Source organism: Manacus candei, unplaced genomic scaffold, assembly GCF_025592945.1.
Source record: "Manacus candei isolate 608988 ecotype Guabito, Panama unplaced genomic scaffold, ASM2559294v1 h1tg000045l, whole genome shotgun sequence".
In the NCBI taxonomy this organism is placed as follows: Eukaryota; Metazoa; Chordata; class Aves; order Passeriformes; family Pipridae; genus Manacus; species Manacus candei.
Genome location: NW_026138093.1, coordinates 5,315,176 through 5,332,234, shown reverse-complemented (window position 1 = coordinate 5,332,234; position 17,059 = coordinate 5,315,176). Strand labels below are relative to the sequence as shown.

General features: G+C 50.4%; 2 protein-coding genes and 1 pseudogene across 2 annotated transcripts in view; 1 reads left to right on the top strand and 2 right to left on the bottom strand.

Annotated features, from left to right (window-relative positions):
• The window catches only part of LOC127474811 (zinc finger protein 208-like), a 1,297,692-nt pseudogene that overhangs the window by 953,974 nt on the left and 326,659 nt on the right, over positions 1–17,059 (bottom strand).
• Positions 1–17,059, top strand: part of LOC127474831 (zinc finger protein 271-like) — a 279,141-nt gene that overhangs the window by 125,621 nt on the left and 136,461 nt on the right. The window lies entirely within an intron of this gene.
• On the bottom strand, positions 6,424–7,529 carry LOC127474896 (olfactory receptor 14J1-like). The gene has a single exon (XM_051796217.1). It carries the CDS (start codon positions 7,527–7,529, stop codon positions 6,591–6,593), a length of 939 nt encoding a protein of 312 aa, XP_051652177.1. The 3' UTR covers positions 6,424–6,590.

Genomic DNA, 17,059 nt, shown 5'->3' with positions numbered 1-17,059 from the left:
AGGAAGTGCAGGAGAGCACAGAGGATCTGCAGGGACAGCCCGTCCCATCCAGTCAGCAGGAAATGGAGCCCTGGAGCAGAATCCTGCCCAGGGTGGAGTCACCCAGAGATCAAGTCCTAAATCTGCCTGTGAACTGGTAAAGGAGAGTTCTGCAACCCCAGGGGAGGCAGCAGGAACAGAGAAAGGACTCTGACCAGTGACTCGTCTCACCCGCAGTGAACTCCCCTTGTGCCTCCCCAGTTCAGGGAGGGCTGTACCAGAGCCAGGGGTGGGCTTTCCAGGAGGGTGTCCTGAAGAACTCTCCAGCCCAAAGGCTGCATGGAGTGGAGCCCTGCCCTGCCCTTTGTGCCACTGGAAACAGCCCATGGTCCTGCCCAGCCTTGTTCTTGGCTACTGAGCCTTCCAGGACTATGGCAGAGGGTGGAGAGGAGTGATCCCCATCCTGCTGGGTCTGCTCCCCACCCTGACCAGCATGGCCAGTGCAGGCTCAGCCCAGGGTGCCACAGCCCCTCCCTGTGCAGAGCAGCACCTCCAGCTCAGGGCCCTGCAGGGATCCCAGGCTGGGATCTGCAACTGGCCAAGGCAGCCTGGACACACTGACCTGGGCAAAGGGATGTCCCTGCAGAAGAGCAAGGCAGCATTTCTGGGCCTGCAGAGAGGAATCCCTGACACAGAGAAACCTCTTTCTGCAGCCCCCCTGGGGACAGGCTGCTCTGTCCCTGGGCCAGGACTCTGGGCTGGGCTGGGCAGAGGGGCTGGCACTGAGGGGCACAGTCAGGCTGTGCTGGGCATCTCCTGCAGGTGACACCAGGGCTCCTGCAGTTTCCCTGACCTCCATTTCCTCCTGCCATGCTGAGTGTCCAGCCCCTGAGCTGATGGGGATGCTGAGACTCCTCTGTGTCCCCCAAGAGCTGCTGTGCCCTTCAGAGGGGCTGGGGCTGTGTGGGGAGTGCCCAGAGCTCTGCAGCACCCTGGGCTGGGCACTGCTGTGGGGCCAGACCAGACTGGGCTGCTCCACCAGTTGACCTCTATAATGAAACCACTTCTGATTTTCTCCTAAAGAACCATGAGAATATGTGTTGTGTCTTGAACACTAAAATGGAACTGTGGGGCAATAAAAAAGGTTTTGGTGTCAAGGGATATTGAGGAGGTTGGACAGTGTCACTGGGAGACCTCTCCCAAAGACTTGGAAAGGCCAGAGCCAGCCCAGAGCTCCCTGGGGCCTTGGCAAAGGCAGACCTGGAAGCAGTCTGCAAACAGGGCAGCAAGGAGGGTTGGCAGAGTTCCAGACTGCTCAGGCTCAGCAGGGAAGGGGATAGGGCAAGTCCTCCTGCAGCCATTCCCAGGTATGGGAAGGACAAGGCAGGGATTGCAGAACCCCTGTGGGAGGGAAAAGAAAGGGATGTTGTGTGCCCAGACTTCAGCAAGGCCCTGGACATGGTCTCCTGTGGTCTCCTTAGAGCCAGACTGGTGACAGCTGGACTGGAGAAGTGAAACATGTGGTGAGTGGGAAGTTGAATGACTGATGAGGGTCAAAAGTCATGGCACAAATTCCTCTTGGCAGCAACTCCCAGGTGACATCCATCAGGGACCAGCCCTTGACCATTGCTATGGAACATCTTTATTATGTCTCTGGGTGATGGGATGAAATGCACTTTCCACTCCTTTGTGGATGATGCCAAGTTGCAGCGAGTCTGTGAGAAACCTCGTCTAGTTAATGGGGACTTGTACAAAAAATGTGGTCAAGATGAGTGAGTTGGATAAACTTGTCCTGCCATCAGGTGCCCAGCAAGGCCCAAGACAATGAAGAAAAAACTCATGGGTCAGAGGAAAGGAAAATCAAAAGGAGGGAAAAAGACCAAACCCAACCAAACCAAAGCCAAACAAACACAGAATGACAGAATATGCTGAGGTGGAAGGGACCCACAAGGATCATCCAGTCCAACCCAACTCTTCCAATGCCATCTGCCCCCACCCCAGCAGGCTCTGGAGCAAAGCACGGCTGAGGTCCAGCACAGCTCTGCTCTGACAGAAAGAACCTGCAGTCAGGGACAGAAAGAGGACAAAGTCTTGTTTAACCAGTCTGAGGAATAATGGGATCAAAGACTTCCTCTATCCCTGGTCACTTGAATGACCCTGTGGATCAGGTTTGGTAGCAGGGAGGGGGCTGCAGGTTTCCCTTAGGGAAGAGGAGATCAAGAGTTGACTCTGTGTCAGAGAGAGCCAGTTTCAGGTGGCTCCAAAATGGACCAGCCAGTGCCCAAAGCTGAGCCAAAAAGCAATTCCAGAGGCACCTCTGTGATAACCCTTTGGAAAAAGGATAAAATCCAGGGTGCTGGAACCCAGAGAGGAGTGAGAGAAATGGGGGAGAAACAACCCTGAAGGCACCAAGAGGAGTGGAGAAGGAGTGAGAGAGCCCTGGTGGGCACCTGGCAGCCAAAAGCCAACCCCCCAGCCCTGAGAGCCACAGCTCAGCCCAGCACAAAAGCTCCTTTAGGTCTGGAGGTTCTTTGCAGCAGCTTTTGAGCAGAGCTGCCAGCTGGGCCATCAAAGGGGATGCTCAGCTAGGTCTGAAACCTGGGTGATCCTTGTCAGCCTTGGCTCTGTAGGATAAGAACTACAGAATCCAAAATAGTTTGAATCAGATGAGACCTTTATAGGACATCTGGTCCAACCTCCCCACAGTGAACAGGTTTACGTTCAACTAGATCAGGTTTCTCACAGCTCTTTCTAACCTGGCCTTGAATGTTTCCAAGGGTGGGGCTTCTATGACCTCTCTGGGAAACCTGTGCCAGTGTTTCATCACCTTCAGTGTAAAAAATTTCTTCCTTCTATCTAGTTCAAATCTGCTCTCTTTTAGTTGAAAACCATTATCACTTGTCTTATTACAACTAAGTCTGTGCCCATCCTTCTTATAGGTATGATCTCAGGAGATCCTGACAAGCCTTGACCAAACCAGCTGAGCAATGAAGAGCCCCTGGACTGGACCAGGGGTGTGGGGAAGTGTCCCTGGACTGGACCAGCTGCTCCTGAATGATAAAGGTGGGAAAAATCCAGAGTGGAACAGCTGGGGAACACAGGATAATCAGTCATCCCATGAAAGCCTTGGAATATTCCCTGCCTGAATCACAGCCCAAATGGATACAATTCCCAAATATTTTGGAAACTTCAGTCATTCCTGACACCAGGATGGAAATTCAGCAGATAACTAAAGCCAGTCACCTTGGGAGCCCACAACCAGCAGGGCTGAGGGAGGCCCTGGCAGCTCCCCAGCACCTCCCTCTCAGTGGGACACCTCTGGCAGCCTCTCCCAGCTCGGGAACCCTCCAGTTTGCAACACTCCAAAGACCATCCCTGATGCCCAGGACAATTCTGATCCCCCTCAACAAACAGCCCTCCAGCTGGGACCCTTGTCTGTTGGCAAACACAAAGGGATTTGTGGCAGTGCTTCCCTGACAACAAGGAGAATTTGGGAGAGGGATTTTTCCACACCCAGCTATTGATGTGTCCACACATCTCTGCCTGGGTGTGGGTGTGAATTGACTGTGGTGGGAATGTTGTTCTTGTGAATCTATAATTCAGCCACTGTTAAAATTGTGGCAAATGCTATTGAATCACTTGATCATTGTTCAACTAGTCAATGATTAAGTGCTACTAATATCTTTTGCCCCCTTGTCTTTGGATCCAAATCCTTTGTGCTCTGACCCTCCTGCATCGCAAGGCTCTGTGGAAATCATTCTCTTTCATCAAAAAAAAATATTTTTCGTAACTTCCACTTTAAAATCTTCCTACTTAGATAAACTACAAAACAACTCCAATTACTGTAGAAGTCTTGATGACTTGAAGACAATTAAAGGAAGGGAAAGAATTTGTTTCTCAGTGTTTTAATGAGTCTCTTAGTGTGTTTAGAGTTGCATCAGCTGTCAGTCCAAGAAGGGCTATGTCAGAACTGGTGAGGTTGGGGGGTGAGGAGCAAAGTTGACCATACATGGTCAGTCTCGATCTCCTGAGGAGACACTCAGCATCAAGATCACTTGGAGAACACCTCTATCACCTCTTCTCTGAACTAAAAAAATATCCATCATTGAATTAAAACAAAAAAAGTACAAATTTTGAAGACTTGTTTTGAAATTGCCTTGAAGACAATTAAAGGAAGACAAAGAGATCCTGAGGGATTTCTGCATTTTAATGAGCCCCACGGTGTGTTTGCAGCCCAGCCCATGATCCTGAGGTGCTGAGAGAAGATTGAAGCAGCTGCTGAAGAAGTCAGAAGCCAAAGTGCAAGTGCCTTGAAGCATTGCTGGGCCCCACTGAGGGCAGGCACTGCCAAAGCCTCCCCAGGGACTCCTTGGAGCAGCTCCTTGGAGGCCAGGAGTGCAGGCAGACAAAGGCTCTGGGCAGGCCCCTGCAATGCTGAGCAAAGCCTGCCTTGGTTTTGTGGAGCACAAAGGCCAAGGCCTGAGCCCCAGGCCCTGGCCCAGCAGATCCTGTCCCTCCCGGCTGGCTCAGGGCTGTTTGGGGGGCACTGGGATGGGAGGGGGAGGAACAACAAAGGCCCAAAACTGGGCAACCCCTGCCAGGCTCCTGAGGGAGGGGCGAGGCAGAAACCAAGGGCAGAACCTGCCAGGCAAGTTGCTTGTGGTGTCCTGAGTGGCAGAGGCAGCTGCCAGAGGCAAGGGGACAAAGGCCTGGGTGCCTTTGGGCCTTGCAGCCCTGCCAGAGCCCTTGGCCATCTCTCCTGCAGGCTGTCCTGCCCTGGCCCTGCTGCTGCTCTGGCCTTGCAGGTTGCACACACCCCTCCTGCTTTCCCACCCCCTCCCAGCAGCATTTCTAGACCCTCCCTGATGTCTCTGCACCAGCTCTGGCTGTTGCCATGGGCACTTGGCCTTCTGAACTTGGATCCTGAGCCCCTGTGCCACAGGACATCCCTGCCAGAGCCCAGGCCCTTCTCCTGGGGGTCACTGCAGAACTGAGCAGATCCAGGTCACCTCCCATTCCTCTGCCAACCCCCTGGGCCTGCTCTGGGCCCTCCAGATCCTTGCCCTGCTCCCAAGGGCTGTGGGGGTGCTGAATGGTCAGGGCTTGGGGTTTAGAGCTCAGGGTGGGGATTAGACAGAACTTTGGGAGGTTTGTTGTTCTGCTGGCAGTGTCTGGTTCATGATTAGGGGAAGAGGGTTTTGGGTTGACTCAGGATTAAAGCTTAGGTTTTCATCCAGGTAATACAGGTTTGGGATTGGGGTGGGCATTAGAGGATGAATAAGAGTCTGGAGTTCTGGTTTTGGGCTTTTTCTGCCTTGGAATTAGAGCAGTGGATTTCTTTTCAGTGGGAGGGACAGCAGTTTTGGGTAGTGTTAGGGCTTGAGGTTACAGAGTGCATAAGGGAATGTTTGCACAGTCAGTGTTTCAGCACCCTCAGCATTCCCTGAATCTGGTTTTACCTCATCAAAATCTTTCCTCTCTCTTGGCCAAGCCCCTCTTTCTTTCCCCATTTATCTTATCCATTTTGCCCAGTTCCTCCTAACCTCCTCAGAACTTTCATCAGGATGGGCTCAGCTTTGTGATGATGCTGTGCAACCTCATGAATCAAGGAGCCACTGTGAAACTGCAGAACCTCATGGAATTACGGGGCCATTGTTACCCTGGGGAAAGCCATGGAATCAAGAGGCCACTGGGACACTCCAGGGTCCCATGGAGCCAAAGGAACCCAGGGACAGTGGGCAACCTCCTGAAATAAAGGGGCCACTGTGACACTGCAGAAACCCATGGAATCAGGAGGCCATTGTGGCACTGCAGGGGCTCTTAGAAGCAAAGAAACCCTGGGCCACAGTGGAATTTCATGGAATCAAGAGACCATTGTGACACTGGGGAACCTCATGGAACAAAAGGAATCCAGGGACTTCTTCTCCATACCAGTGTTGGGAAAAGACCTCAGCCTTGAGGAAGTGCCTGGAGGGGAACCCCTTTGCTGCTGGAACTGCTGTTGTGGAGCCCAACCCTGTCCCAGCAGTGCCCAGGGCCTGTCCCTGCCTGTGCTCACAGGCCTGACCCACAGCAGGACAGTGACTGAGCTGCCAGAGCACTCAGGCCTTGGGCACGGACAGGAAAGGAGAGGGTGGGAGTGCAAAGAGAGCAGCTCTGAACAGACCCAGTGCTGGTGCTCCCTGGCAGTGCTGGGACTCTTTTCCCCTCCAGATCTGCAAACATGGAAATGCCCTCCAGCTTCAGGGGAGGTCTTGGAGGAAGAGTCTGTAAAACAGCATTTGTGTCCTTTCTTCCACTCAGAGATTGTGATTCCTCATGTACAAACTAACACAGGGAGGATGTTTGACAAACTTTGCTGCACAAACTTTTATTTTGTTTAAATGCACACAAAGCATGATTTCTGATTAGTACATTTTGTGGGTCAAAAAAAAAAAAAGAGGTAGAGAGTGAATTATATGGGATGAAGAATAAAATTTCAGTGTTAATGACATGAACAGAGGGAAAAGACAGGGAAGCCCCCCAACCCAAACACTACGAAAAGCTTTAGAAGGCAGGCTGGGCCCAAAATATGTTACACAAGGAGTGTTCTGCAGAAGAAAAGAGGCAGTTTATTGCTTCTTAAAAAAACATCTAGTCATCGTTTTCCTTATGGCATCCTTGAGTACCTGGTTCCTCAGGCTGTAGATGAGGGGGTTCAGTGCTGGAGGAACCACCATGTACAGAACTGCCATCATCAGGTCCAGGGATGGGGAGGAGATGGAGGGGGGCTTCAGGTGGGCAAATGTGGCAGTGCTGACAAAGAGGGAGACAACGGCCAGGTGAGGGAGGCACGTGGAAAAGGCTTTGTGCTGTCCCTGCTGAGAGGGGATCCTCAGCACAGCCCTGAAGATCTGCACATAGGAGAAAACAATGAAAACAAAACAGCCAAGTCCTAAAGACATAGTAAAAAACATAAGTCCAATTTCCCTGAGGTAGCCTGAGTGTGAGCAGGAGAGCTTGAGGATGTGTGGGAGTTCACAGAAGAACTGCCCCAGGGCATTGCCCTGGCACAGGGGCAGCGAAAATATATTGACTGTGTGTAGCAGAGCACTGAGAAAGCCAGTGGCCCAGGCAGCTGCTGCCATGTGGGCACAAGCTCTGCTGCCCAGGAGGGTCCCGTAGTGCAGGGGTTTGCAGATGGCAACGTAGCGGTCGTAGCACATGATGGTGAGGAGATAAAACTCTGATGAAATGAAAAATAGAAAGAAAAACACCTGTGCAGCACATCCTGTGTAGGAGATGGTTGTGGTGTTATGGAGGGAATTGTGCATGACTTTGGGGACAGTGGTGCAGATGCAGCCCAGGTCTGTGAGGGAGAGGTTGAGCAGGAAGAAGCCCATGGGGGTGTGCAGGTGGTGGTCACAGGCTACGGCGCTGAGGATGAGGCCGTTGGCCAGGAGGGCAGCCAGGGAGATGGCCAGGAAGAGCCAGAAGTGCAGGAGCTGCAGCTCCCGCCTGTCTGCAAATGTCAGGAGGAGGAAGTGGGTGAGGGAACTGCTGTTGGACATTTGCTGTTCCTTAGGACAGGTCTGTTCAGAAAAGGAAAGCACAGGAAACAATAAAGACAGCCCCCTCTCAGCAAAGCCAGTGCAGTTTTCAGGGAAATCCCTTCCAAGTCAAGGCATTTCTTTTCTCTGGTTTGTGCTCTCTGAGAGTGCTGTGAGGAGCAGGAGCTCTGCCCATGTGCTGACAAGGACTCAGCTTTGCTCTGCTGCAGTGCAGACATGGAGGTGGTTTGGGACAGCTCTCACGATCACAGGGGATGTCACATGGAACCCAGCTTCGATGGAAAAGTTCAATTCCTGTGCTGTTTTCTTGGAGCAATTTGGGCTGCAGGAGAGAGGCACAGAGTATCCGTAAAATAACTTTGACAAGATTTTTTGGTTACAATCATAACACCTGGGGTGTTTTTTTAGGGGCAAATTTTTCTGATGACAAATGTGCAGAGTGTTGAGACAGGACAGGCAGAAGGGCTGAGCCCTCCATTGCTTATTTTAGAGCCAGGAGAGCTGCAGTGCCTCTCAGCCTGTTTCCCATCCGCCCTGCACTTTCCCTTGGGCTACCTTGAAGATGACTTCACACACAGATTCAACTTTAAAAACCCCACCAAGATCTGTGCTGAGAGCAGGGCAGTGCTGCTTGAAAGGGCAGCTCTGTGAAGTGTCCTCTGTGCCAGCCCAGAGGTGCAGCTGTGCTGGACAGAGCAGGACAGGAGCCCTCCTGCAGGGAAGACAAGGGCTGGGACAGGAGAGTGCCCACCCCCAAGGGAAGGCTCAGCACTGCCCAGGATCCTGAGCTCATTTCTGATCCTCCCTGAAATCTTCATGTCTGAGAGTAAAAGAGTTGGAATTTCAGTGCAGCCTCCTGAACTGAGAGAACAATGTCTATGCTACAATGCCTGAGCAGGAAACACACCTCAGGACTAATTCCTTTCCTGTAGCCCCTGTCTTTTCTTAGATTTGCAAAAAATTCTCCATTCAATGTGGTGTAGTGGTCTGGAGCTGTGAGCAGGTCTGACACTGCAACAGGGAGACATGGAAAAGATCCTCCCTCAGCTGCCAGGTTTGCTCCTTGCCCACAGCCCTTCTGCCCCAGCCCTGGCAGCAGCTCCCCGGGCCGGCTGAGAGCTGCCCCTGGCAGGCAGCAGAGTCCCTGCCCAGCACAGCACCCTGGGCTGCAGGACCCTGCTCTGCCCCACAGCCCGGGCACCCCTGGCTGCACCCCCAGCTTCACAGCTCTTCCAAAGGGCCCCAAAACAGCCCCTGCTCACCCATCCCATCAGCTGGGGCTGGGCCAGCTTTAGGAGATGCCTCCAGGAGCTGCCCCTGCACTGCCCTGCAGCCACAGACTCACCATGTGCAGCCCTGTCAAGATTCCTCCTGCAGGGAGCTCTCAGCCATCCTGCCAGTGCTGAGCCCCTTGAAGCTGTGTCTGTGCCCTGCTGGTGTCCCTGAGCTGCCCTGGCAGTGCCCTCAGCCCTGCTGGGCTGTGCAGAGGAGCTGCTCACCAGCAGAGCTGTCTCTTTGAAGCTCTTCTTGCTTGCCAGGAGCTCCCTGTGTGCCAGGAGCCCGGCCCAGCTCAGCAACACAGCAACAGCCCCAGGCATTTCATGACCCTCTGGGGGTTTGATGTTGTTTACATGAGACTCAGTCCCTGAGAGGAAGTTCAAACAACTTTTCAAGAAGTCAAAGTGAGATTCAAACACAAAATTTCTTGTAGTGCTAATGAGTCTCAATGAGGGACACAACTGAGAACATGTCCCCAGGTTCCAGTTAGAGCAGAAAACTGCAGACAGTGATGACAAGGATGGACAAGCAAGGGAAAGGTGGCTCTGATGCTGAGGAAACCTGGATGTGTTTCATTAATTTGAAGGGACAAGCCCTGACCCCCAGCCCCTGGGAAGGCAGATCCTGACCCTGTCTCATTCCTCAGGGCTCTTCCTGGGGCACTGGGATGTGGGATGTGCAATGCCAAGGGCAGGACCATGGGGTGGCACCTGCCAGGCTGCTGAGCAGGGACAAGGAGGCCCTGAGGCCCCAGGGCTGCAAGGGGCACTCCCCTCCTCCTGGCATCAGGGGCACAGACAGCAGCCCTGGCCAAAGGCCTGCAGAAGGTGGCTGTGTCAGGGCCTTTCAGCTTCTCCCCCTCTCTGTCTCCTCTCCAGCCCAGGCTGTCCTACGGTGTCCATGCCCTGCCCCTTTCCCTGCAGGCTGTCGTCATCCCCCCGGCTGCCCCACCTGGCTGGCACCTTCCTGCACTGACATCTCTGCGTCCTCCCTGGCTCTTCCTGCACACACAAAGCCTTGGGCTCATCCAGACTCCTTCTTTGTGACATATTGCACCACAATATTGACCTCAGAGGGAAATTTCTGACTTCTTGTCACCAGTCTAGGCCACCCCAGCTGCCCTTGGTGGCACTAGTTCTTTCTTAGGCTGTTTTCTGACAGGAAGAAAAGCTCCACCAGCTCTGATACCCCCCTTCCAGACCTCTCAGGCTACTCCTCTACTGTCCTCAATCTTCACACCCCTGACCCCTGAGTCCTCAGCCTCTATATACGGGTCCTGTGCTTGAAGCCCTAAATTCCTCCCTGGGAGATCTCTGGGACCTCTCCAAGGTTTTGGGAGATGAAAATAGAATGCTCTTATCCCAGGAAACACAGAGGGACACTTTTTCCAAGGGTTGTCTTGGCAGAATGAGGCACAATCTCTTTAAACTTTCTGGCACAAGGGAGCTCTGAGCTCTGGGTACGGAGGGAGCTCCAAGTGCCAACCACGGGAGTGGGAGCTACAAATCATCAGGGTTTGTGTCCTTTGGAGGGCCAGACACTGGTGAGAGTGGTGTGTGTGTGCACATGGAAGGACTTGAAGGGCACAATGAACTGTCTCAAAACACTGTCAAAGCAGGAAAATCCCATAAGGCACCACAACACATAAGCACTGGTGGCAAACAGGAAGGTCTTTAATTCCAAGGCCTAAAGGGAGGGGAAGCTTTGGAAGTAGCCCCCAGGACAGAATTGCACTGTGCAGAGTGTGGGAAAGAGCAGACAGCCCCAACAGGAAGCCAGGGCTGGTAAGGCAGGTCTGGGGAACCCATCCAGACAAAGATTCCCACCTGCAGACTGGAAGCACAGCGGGCAAAACTTCCACCGTGGCAAACTGTGGGAAAGGAAGCAAGTCCTTGTAGATGTGCCAGCCCAAGCTGTGGGAACAGCATCTACCCCCCTGAATACCTGGGGCTTGGGCTGTATAAAAGTGATAGCCCAGAAGCACAACTTGGGGACCCTCCACCGAGCAGAGCAGGGTGAAGAAGGACCGGCGGGAGCCTCAGGGATCTCCATGGTGTGATACATTGACTTCATCTCTGTCTCTCTCTCACTGTCTTCCCACCACCCCCTTCTCTCTCTCTCTTTCTACTTCTTTCTGTCTCTCTCTCCCTCCTACTTACTGTTAAATCAAACCTGGACTGTTGACTTTGGCACATGGTCTCCTTTGCAGCTGAATTTGGGCAGAGGTGTCTCTTAATAATGGGAACCTGAGAGTATCCCTGAGGTTTTACAGTGTGGGAATGGCCACTGGATTCCATGAGGTTCCACAGAGTCACAGGGTCCATTTGGCTTCGTAAGGCTCTGTAGGGTGATAATGGACCCTTGATTCCATGAGTTTGCAAAATGTCTCAAGACTCCTTTGGTTCTAGGAGGTCCCACATATCACAGTGGTCCCTTGGTTCCATGAGATTCCACAGTGTCCCAAGAATCCTTTGGTTCCATGAGGCCCTGCAGTGTCACAGTAGCTTTTGAGTGCACGAGGTTCCTCAGTGTCACAATGGTCTCTTGATTCTATGAGGTCCTGAAATGTCTCAGGGCTCCCTTGGTTCCATGAGGCCCTTCATGGCACAAGGAACACTTAATTCCATGAGGTTCCACAGTGTCCAAGAATTCCTTTGATTTCATGAGGTCCTGGAGCGCCACAATGGCCCCTTGATACCATGAGTTTTCACATTTTCACAATGGTCCCTTGATTCCATGATTTTCTGCAGTGTCCCAGGGTTCCTTTGGCTCCAGAAGGCCCTACAGTGTCACAGTGGCCCCTTTACTCCAGGAGGTTCCACAGTGTCCTTGCTGGAACACACATGGCTGCAATGTTGTCACCCCTGCAGAGCTGCCTCCAGCTCTGGGCTCCAGCACAGGAAGGACATGGACCTGTTGGAGTGAGTCCAGAGGGGACCATCAAAGTGATCAGAGGGATGGTGCAGCTCTGCTGTGAGGAAAGGCTGAGAGAATTGGCATTGTTCAGGCTGGAGAAGGCTTTGGGGTGACCTAATTGTGGCCTTCCAGTGCCTGAAGGGAGGCAAGAAGAAGGATGGAGAGAGACTTTGGACAAGGGCCTGGTGTGACAGGACAAGGGGAATGGTTTCACACGGAGAGAGGGAAGAGTTCCAGGAGACAGTAGGAACATACTAATAGTTGCTGTTTTGAAAGTGTCTAATTTTAAGGGTATTAACAGAAAGCAACATGGAGACCAGCAGGGAATGGTCGACCAAGAGGACCAACCGTCATCCCAGCGGAATTTTCCTACATCACGGCCCATAAGGACTATTAGCCATTGGACTATTGGTCGACAGCCCCTGGCAACAGCTCCAGCCCGCGAAAAGAGGAACCAACCTGGACTTGGCCCGCGAAAGAGGAACCATACAGAGTTTAGCCCGCGAAACCTGGACCAATGGACTGATGAACTGACATTGGGGGGAGGTGGCTAACAAGGGGTATAATAAGTCCTGTTTTCTGTTCCCTGATTGTGGTCTGCGGCAGGAAATTGGGTTCCTCCCAGACGCCCGGTTGGCCGTTTTTGCTTATTGGCATTAATAAATATTTTATTCTTTGCATCCTAAATTATAGCCTCGTTTCATCGATCACAATTTGGTGCCGTGACTCGGATGAAGACCCCTGAGTGACAGGACTACTCTCTGGGGAGGGTGCCCCCGTCCCATTTTTGGACGGCCCTGGGGAGATTCTATTATTCAGACTCTTCATACCGACCAATTTATTAAGGCCAGAGAAGCAAAAAGAAGTTTTCTGCAGATCTCTGTAATCTCTGCATGTGGGTCCGGATGAAGTCCAGCTCAGGGAGGAGCTCGGACAGGTAATTTTGGTAGGCTCGGTTTGCAGGCGGGCAGCTGACTTAGGGAGAGGCAGCTGTGTGGTTTGTCCGGTTGGGGAGGTCCGCTCCAGTGCCTCGGTGTGGTGCTGCCTAAAGAGCAAAGACTCATCCAGGGAGAGGTGAGTAATGCGAGCCCCCTTGGCGGTTGGGAGGGGGTCCTGGGGTGTGCCTGTGTGAGACGTTCTCTGAGAACGAAGCGAGTGAGGACCCCCAAGTAGTGCAGTTCCTGTAGCCCGCGAGGGAGCAGGCCACGAACGGGGGGAAGCGTTTGTGACTTGAGTGTGTGTGAGCGAGCAAGAAGGCACCCCAGAAGATGGGATTGGGGAAGAGCAAGGTTTCCTCACCCATGGGAGGCTGTATGGTAGAGCAGCCAGGTCATCCCTCCAATGGAGGAAGACTTCTGAGTTCTGGTAGTTCCTGGAGAAGGGAAAGACTCAGAAGTAAAACTAGGAACTTGAAGAAGAACCCTCTGGGAGAAGGAGAGCTTACACTAGGTAGCTACAACTCCCAGGGAGAAAGGAATCTTGTGGTTAGGGACTTTTCTACCAAAGAAAAAGATGAATCCATGAGTAAGATTAAAAGTGATTCTCTAGAGGAGAAAAGACTCATGGTAAGCGGCTTCGAGGCTAGGTCGCTGGGGATTCCATCAGACAGCCCCTTAGGTATATTATTGAGAAATTGGAGTAGCTACCCCCACACTCTTGGAAAATCAAGAGAGAAAATGGTTTATTACTGTGTTGAAGTGTGGGGAGGCAGACAAATAGGTTCAGGCGGAGAAGGTGTGTATTGGCCAATTTACGGCTCTTTTGAGAGCTGGATTTGTGAGGTCCTGAACTGGCACGTTAGTGAAAAAGACCTCTTTGCTTAGAGGAGAGCCATTATGCTATCATCTGGCTAGGAGCAAGTACGCATACTTGCTTATTCCCTTTAAGAGAGAAAAGAAAGCAAGTGGACTCTAATAAAGATCCAGAGTCTTGGAATTTCCCTCCACCTTATATTCCTCCCTATAATGGAGGGAGTGTAGTTACTCCAAGTGCTCCAGTGGAGCCAAGACCCACCATCTCACCCCCTCAAGGGCAGGAAACCACCATTTTGTCTCCAAAAGGGTGGGAAGCCACCATTTTACCTGCACAAAGGCAGGAAGACGCCATTTTACCTGCACAAGGGCGGGAAGCCGCCATCTTACCTCCTGTCACTGTACACACACCAGCAGAGGAGTCCAGTGAACTGTCCTTAGATTCAAACATGACCTCGACTCCTGGAGACATCAAAAACCCCCTTCCTCAATCCCAACTATATCCCCTCAGAGAGACAGCCCTAACAGGAAGACAAGGTGGGATAGGGTTTGTATCTGTACCCCTAAGCTCCGGGGATGTAAGAGCCTTTAGGAAAGAAATGGGGAATCTGTTAGAAGACCCCATAGGGGTTTCTGAGAGATTTGATCAATTTCTAGGACCCAATACTTACACTTGGGACGAGATGCAGGCTATATTAGGTATTTTATTTACTGTAGAAGAGAGGGGAATGATTACAGTGGCTGGTATGAGGAACTGGGATAGAAGGCATCAGCAAAGTCCGGCAGCCGATACGAAATGGCCTCTTGAGAAGCCCAATTGGGACAATCAAAGAGCAGCAGACAGAGCTCAGATGGATGATTTAAGGAGTACAGTAGTGCAGGGCATGCGGGAGTCTGTCCCCAGGGGACAGAATATAGACAGAGCATTCAAAGAATATCAGAGGAAAGATGAGTCTCCTACAGATTGGCTAGAAAGACTAAGAAAAAGTTTTCAGCTATATTCAGGTATGGACCCTGAAGATGATGCCATGGGACAGGCAGTACTTAAACTCAGGTTTGTGCAGGGATCATGGGAAGATATTAGGAGAAAGTTAGAAAAGAACAGAGATTGGCAAACAAAAGGCTTGGATTTGTTGCTGAGGGAAGCTCAGGAAGTGTATGTTAGGAGAGATGAGGTAAAAGAAGAAGAAAAACAGAGGAGAAAAGAGGATATTCAGAGAAAGCAAACAAAGATCCTAGTAGCAGCTATCAGAGGAGAACAGAAAAATAACAAAGAACAGGAAAGGAAGGAGTCCTTTAGATCTGATGAGTGAGAACAACAAAAGAGATATAGAAAGGTGAATTTCAGAGAAACTGAATGTCATTACTGTGGCCAAAAGGGACATATGAGGAAAGATTGTAGAAAAAGGCTACAGGACGAACAAGTCTTTTTAGAAGACTGAAGGGGTCAGGGGCTCTATTTGCTGGGGACCCGGAAAAGTTCAGAGCCCTTGATAAAATTGAAAGTGGGTCCTCAGCAACAAGTTGTCGAGTTCCTTGTGGACTCGGGGGCAGAACAATCCACCATCCAACAACTGCCCCAGGGCTGTATAATTTCAACAGAGACAGCCCAAGTAATAGGAGCAAAAGGGGAGCCCTTTAAAGTTCCTATAATCAAAAATGTTGAAATAGAGGCTCCCAATAAGTATGCCTTGGGAACTTTTTTACTAGTTCCTGAGGCTGAATATAATTTGTTACGAAGGGATTTAATGATTGAATTAGGAATTAATTTGGAGGTATCAGAGCAGAAGTTGAAGGTGAAAATCTATGCCCTTACGGCAGAAGATGAGAAAAGGATCAGTCCAGAAGTGTGGTATACCCCTGACACTGTAGGAAAATTGAATATTGAGCCCTTTGAAATATCTGTGAAGGATCCAGACAAACCTATTAGAATAAAACAATATCCAATCCCTCATGAAGGAAAAATTGGCCTTAAGCCTACTGTAGAGAGGCTGTTGGCACAGGGATTGCTAGAACCTTGCATGTCTCCCCATAACACGCCCATCCTACCTGTGAAAAAGCCTGATGGGACCTACCGACTGGTACAAGATCTGAGGGAGGTCAGTAAACAAACAGTGACAAGGTTCCCAGTAGTCGCTAACCCTTACACCTTACTAAGCCAAATTTCCCCAGAACATCAATGGTACAGTGTGATAGATTTGAAAGATGCTTTTTGGACCTGTCCCCTTAAGGTAGAGAGTAGAAATTACTTCGCCTTCGAGTGGGAAGATCCAGACACTCATAGAAAACAACAATGAGGTGGACAGTTTTACCCCAAGGGTTTACAGAGTCTCCAAACTTGTTTGGGCAAGTCTTGGAACAGCTATTAGAGTCCTTTAAACCTTGTGAAGGAACAGTTTTGGTACAGTATGTTGATGATCTGCTAATAGCTGGAAAAGATGCTGAAACTGTGAGAGATGAGAGTATCAGACTCCTGAATTTCTTGGGTGAAAAGGAGCTGAAAGTGTCCAAGTCCAAATTACAATTTACAGAGGAAAAAGTAAAATATCTAGGGCATTGGTTAAGTAAGGGAAGTAAGAGACTGGATCCTGATAGAGTGAAAGGAATATTGTCCTTGTCTATGCCTAAGAATAAAAGACAAATTAGGCAAATTCTAGGTCTCTTAGGATACTGCAGACAGTGGATAGAGAACTACAGTAACAAAGTAAAATTCTTGTATGAGAAGCTAGTTAAAGAAGGACTGGTGAAGTGGAGCGACGAGGACGAGAGCAGGCTAGAAAGATTAAAAGAAGATCTGATAAATGCCCCTGTCCTTAGTCTTCCAGACATTAGAAAACCTTTCTATTTGTTTATAAATGTTGAAAATGGAACAGCTTACGGGGTCTTAACACAGAAATGGGCTGAGCATAAAAAACCTGTGGGGTACTATTCTAAAATTCTAGATCCAGTTAGTAGAGGTTGGCCCACCTGTTTACAAGCGATAGTAGCTACTGCACTATCAGTGGAAGAGGCAATTAAAGTAACCTTTGGAGGAGAACTGAAGGTGTATACTCCACATGATATCCGAGGAGTATTGAAACAGAGGGCAGAAAAATGGTTAACTGATAGCTGGTTATTAAAGTATGAAAGTATTCTGCTTAATACTTCCAAATTAGAACTGGAAGTAACACACTTGCAAAACCCAGCTCAGTTTCTGCATGGTGAACCCCAAGGGAGTGTAGTACATGACTGCACACAGGTCATAAGCCTCCAAATGAAAATTAGAGAATATCTTGAAGAAGAAGAGTTAGATACAGGTGAAAACCTTTATATCAATGGTTCATCTAGAGCTGTAGATGGGAAGAGAAGATCTGGTTATGCCACAGTGGATGGAATTACCTTTCAAGTTAGGGAATCTGGATCCTTGAGTAATACATGGTCAGCCCAAGTGTGTGAGTTATATGCTCTATTAAGATCTCTGCAGTTGTTGAATGGAAAAACAGGGACTATATTTACAGATTAAGGAAAAAGGGACTTGTAACTCAAAGACCACCTCTAGATATATCCATTCACAAATTCCGGCCAGGTGACAAGGTGTTAATTAAA